This window comes from Charadrius vociferus, unplaced genomic scaffold, assembly GCF_000708025.1.
Source record: "Charadrius vociferus isolate BGI_N301 unplaced genomic scaffold, ASM70802v2 scaffold128, whole genome shotgun sequence".
Lineage (NCBI taxonomy): Eukaryota > Metazoa > Chordata > Aves > Charadriiformes > Charadriidae > Charadrius > Charadrius vociferus.
The window spans coordinates 76,105-80,801 of record NW_009649443.1 but is presented as its reverse complement, the minus strand read 5'-3'; the positions used below and the strand labels follow the sequence as shown (position 1 = coordinate 80,801).

Genomic DNA, 4,697 nt, shown 5'->3' with positions numbered 1-4,697 from the left:
AGGAGGGGTTTTCGGCAGTGGGGAGCCCTTTCTGCTTCTGCAAGGAGAGGGAAGGATGAGCAGCAGCGGGAGGGGGACCCTTCCCTCCCTCTACCCTACATGGACCCATCGTTTCCCTCCCAGTTTGTGCTGAGCAGGACTCGGGGAGGTGGTGGGGAACCCCACAGTCTGTCCCCAAAGCCACCCTGGGGTGCCGGGGGCTGGGGAAACTGCAGCACTCGACCTTATCCCAGCGATTCCCAAAAGAATGGCGGTCAGGCTGACTCCTGGAACGGCAGGGATGAGTGACCCCGGGGAGCCCCATTCGCCCCCCAGCCACAATTTCACCCTCTCCCTCACCCGCGGGGCTGTGTTGACCCCCAGTGGCCAAAGCCCATCACAGAGGGTGCCACAGACGGGCCAGGAGGCACCCAGCAACGCCCCAGGGCTTCAGATGCTGCTGCCCAAAGCCAGGTTGCTGCCAAGACCCCCAACCAAGAAAACCCAGCAGGGTCATGCCCGCGCTCCCCAGCACTTGGGGTCCCATCACTACAGGAGCACTCATAGAATCACGGGATGGTTTGGGTTGCAAGGGACCTTAAAGCCCATCCTGTTCCACCCCCTGCCCTGGGCAGGGCCACCTCCCCCCAGCCCAGGTTGCTCCAAGCCCCGTCCAACCTGGCCTTGAGCACCTCCAGGGATGGGGCAGCCACAGCTTCTCGGGGCAACCTGCCCCAGGGGCTCACCGCCCGCACAGGGAAAAATTTCTTCCTAACATCTCATCTAAGTCTACCTTTTTCCAGTGTGAAGCCATTCCCCCTTGTCCTATCACTCCATGCCCTTGTAAAAAGTCCTTCCCCAGCTCTCCTGTAGGCCCCTTTAGGGACTGAAAGGGGCTCTAAGGTCTCCCCAGAGCCTTCCCAGGAGCATTTTTCCCCCCACGCACCGAGACCAGCTGAGGTCGTGCCGGTCATGACTCACCTCCACCCGCTGCACTTGGGAGTAGATGGTGTGTACCTCGCTGTCCTCGGCGAGCGGCGGGCGCTCCTGCTCCTGGCTGGCTGCAGGGGGATAAGAAAAGTCACCTGCAAGGGGAGCAGGGACCAGGGGGGACCCTGGCGCTTTGCAATCCGTGTTCTGCTACTGTACCCCAAGGCACAGCGAGGGTGAGCGCCTGCTGGATCCATCCCCGGCACGGTGCCCGCTGGCTGGACCCGGCTGCACCCCTATTGCGGCAGCTGCCCAGATGTGGTCAGAGGAATTCTGGCTGCCACAGGTCAGCTTTGCAAATTTGTCACCACACAGGGAAGGGGAAGGAGGAGGAGGGGCCCAGCCCAGGTAAGGCACTCAGAGAGATGATGCTCTCTCTAATTTGGGCTGGGATCATTCAGCTCCCCTTGAGACCATGCGACGTGATCTCAGAAGCCTGTCATCCGGGTAAAGCGTTGGAGATCACGTGCAGGTACAGTTCTCTTTTTTTTTTTTCTCTTTTTTTCTTTTTTTTTTTTTTTTTTTTTTAAGCTGGTTTCCTTCCTGCCTTTTACTCTGTGCTTCAAGGGAAACAGATTTTGCTCCTTCCCAAGGGCCAGGGTAGTCCCAAGACAAAATGCTCACAGGAATCAGCCCCTTGGTCCATTCGCTGGGGCTGACTGGGGGGCAGCTTCTGTCCCCCTGCAAGGTTCACCCTACCCACAGACCACCAAACACCCTTTCTTTGCGACACTCACCACCAGACATGGGCAAATGGGTGGCCACGAAGACACCGGCGAGAATCATCACTGCGGTGGTGGGTACCACCACCATCAGCACAAGATGCTCTGTCAGAGAGGGGAGGGGGTCAGCCACCAGCCCTGGGGTCCCAGAGTCACCCAGAACTGAGCAGAACAAGTTGCTGAAATCTTTCTTCATCTCATCGCCTAATTTTGAGCTGATAATGTCAGCAGAACAGGAAACGAGGGGCAGGAAACGCTTCTCTTCAGCAGACCTCTCTCTAATCGCCTCCAGACTGCAACAGTCTGCAAAAAAACCCTTGCCGGGGGCCAGATCGGGGCCAGATAAAGCCCTCAAAACTTCCCTGGTGGCTTTACGGAGGCCTGGGGAGGGAGGAGGCAACCCCTTTGTACAACGCCCTTGCGTTGCAGGTGCATGAGAAAATGGCCCTGGGACAGAGCTCTGCGTGCAGCTCCAGCCACCGGCCGGGTTACCACTGCAAGGAGGCACCCGGGGTGGCCCTGAACCACTCCCCGGGACACCACACAGGGTTGTCCCATGGTACAAGGGGTTTTGGAGCAAGGAGGAGAGAAACAAGCCCGAAACGCCCTCCCTTGAGCATCTAATTTCAGCATCTCCCTTTCTTAAGCAAGAGTCCCTAGCGTTTTTTCCCACGGGGATATATTCTCAGCACAGGTCACTGCGAGAGCCCCAGAGGAGACGTGACTTCACCTCCAGGTCCCCGGGGAAAGGGGCAGCCACCACACCACCCGGCCCCTGCGAAAGTCCCCCACGTCATGAGGGAGTGCTAGAAAACCCCGGTGAGAGAGAGCGTGACTTTTGCCCCAAGAGCCTCCGAACGGGAAGTTGTCACCGAGGTTTATATCCTCCCCGAACGGCCCGGCATACAAGTCGCACACATTTAAAACGAGCCCAGGGCACCATGACCATTCTGTGATACCAGTGCATGGTGTCCGGGGAGGCAGGTGGGACCCGCAGCTCCGTGGCCGGCGTTTACAGGAAGGACCGGGCAAAAAGTGACGCAGCAGCCACTTTTCTTGCAAAAAATCTCCTTTTGAGGCTGCCTAAAGCAGCATGAAAAAGTCCTCTGCAAAGCAGGAGCGGGAGCGGGAGGCTGGAAAGAAACAGGTCAGCAACGGGGGACTTACCCTCTTGCTCGTAGCTGCACTCGGAGGAGTTGAAGGCGACGACCCGGCTGCTGACAGGGTTGCTGGCCATGCAGGCGCAGGCGACGCTGGTGTTCTGCAGGGGGTAGGAGAGGTGCAGGAGGCTGCCGTTGCGGGAGCAGAGCCTCGAGGTGTGGGTGTCCTGGCTACCCCAGCTGTAGGAGACATTGTCCCCTCGCTCCGCTGTGCAGTTGAGGGTGATGGTGCAGCTGCCGTTGGCCAGTGCCCAGCCGAGGATCTGGATGCTGGGATCAGACACCGGCTCTGGAGAGAGGGAGCAGGGGAAGGGGCAAAGGTTTGTGTCCGGGAGAAGATGCAAACGCCACCTTGGCCCCCACCTGCAAAATCCTCCTGACCTCTTCAAATTCCCCGGGAGATGGAGAGGAGCCAGTCTGGCCCCAGACCCACCACAAACATGTCAGAGAGGGACATGGTCTGCATGAACCCAAAGGCTCCTGGGGTTACCCAGATGGGACTGCAGGAGCATCCTGGACTCACTGCAGCCGCCTCGACATGAGGATGGGCATCTCCCACCCTCCTCGTCCACCACCCACCTCCCAGCCCTGCTCCCAGCACCACAAGAGGCTGGGAGCATCCAGCAGGGTCCTCCCAAAGCAGCATGTCTCACCGTACACCTCCAGTTGTATCTGCCAGACTTTCTCCTCCGGCCCCTTGCTGACTATGTACTCATGGAGCTGCCTGTCCTCCCGGCTGGTGTTCAGGATCTCCAGGGAGAAGTCTGACTTGTGGAAGCGAGTTCGTCCCTGCATGTAGTTGGTGTAGTTGCCGTCCAAGTACTTGAGCAGGACGAGCTTCCTCTGGGGGTCCTCCGTGTCCCGCTTCCAGACGGCCTCCCCGAAGCGCAGGGTGAGGTCCTGGAGTTCGGGGGGGATCCGCAATCTCGTTGCCTTCCCCATGGTGCCCAGCACCGTCTCCCTCGCCCCGTGGCCCATGCCTGGGGGGAGAGCGGAGAGAAGGGCTGAGGAAATCAGAGGGGCACGGGGGAGCTCCGAGCCACCGTCATCCCCCCCATCCCAGCTCTGCAGGTGCCCATGGAGCTGCAGTAGCTGGTGACAGCATTGGACCCACCCTGGTGATCTGCAGATTGGGGACGGCTTGGGCTCGAGTTAAATCGGTCAAAAATTGAACAGATTATCTAACCACATTTTCAAGCTCTGGGTTATCCACCACATCCTGCACCAACGATTGCTGGCAGGTGGGAAGAAGATTTGTTCTGTACTTTGGTGAGCTGTAATTTGGTGCGAGCTCTGCCCCACACCCGCCCCACAGCACCATCCCCAGAACCAAAGGAGAGACCCCCAGTCCTCGGCCCCACATCCTCCACCCCGAAGGATGAAGGTTGGGGGGTCAGCCCAGGAGCCAGAGGAGAAACATCTTCCTCTGCTCTTCCTCCCCACTCTCGCCTTCCTGGAGCAAGGCAAGAAAGTCTTCATTTGCATCAGCCTCAATGTTCTCCTGCATTGGGCACTGCTGTGTACGATGGCAAAATCCTGATTTAAGGGCTTTTCATTGGCACAAGGACAGCCAGCCGGAGTGGTGGAACATCACCCCATGGAGAGGAGCTGCCTCAAGCAGGGGAAGGCACCCGTGGTCCCAATCTGGTGGAGATGTTGGTCCTGGGAGAAGTGTCCTGGCAGCAGTGGGACCAGCCTGGAGTGACACCAGAGCAGTCCTGAGGGAAGCTGATACTTGGCGGCTCTTGGCCAAAGCCTGCAGTTGAGTGCCTTGAGCGCCTCGGCTCCAGAAACATTTGGTGGGGCTTTTCTTGTAGAAATTGCAGGAAGTGCAGCCTCCTGGAGG

General features: G+C 58.8%; 1 protein-coding gene across 1 annotated transcript in view; it reads right to left on the bottom strand.

The window, feature by feature from the left end:
- The window catches only part of SLAMF1 (signaling lymphocytic activation molecule family member 1), a 4,133-nt gene extending 304 nt beyond the window's left edge, over positions 1-3,829 (bottom strand). The window contains exons 1-4 of the mRNA XM_009889523.1: positions 3,505-3,829; positions 2,859-3,140; positions 1,707-1,796; positions 961-1,064 (exon numbers count right to left, since the gene is read on the bottom strand). Of these exons, the coding sequence (XP_009887825.1) occupies positions 961-1,064; positions 1,707-1,796; positions 2,859-3,140; positions 3,505-3,829 (801 nt within the window). The remainder of the gene's footprint in view (positions 1-960; positions 1,065-1,706; positions 1,797-2,858; positions 3,141-3,504) is intronic.
- Positions 3,830-4,697: the final 868 nt, after the last annotated feature.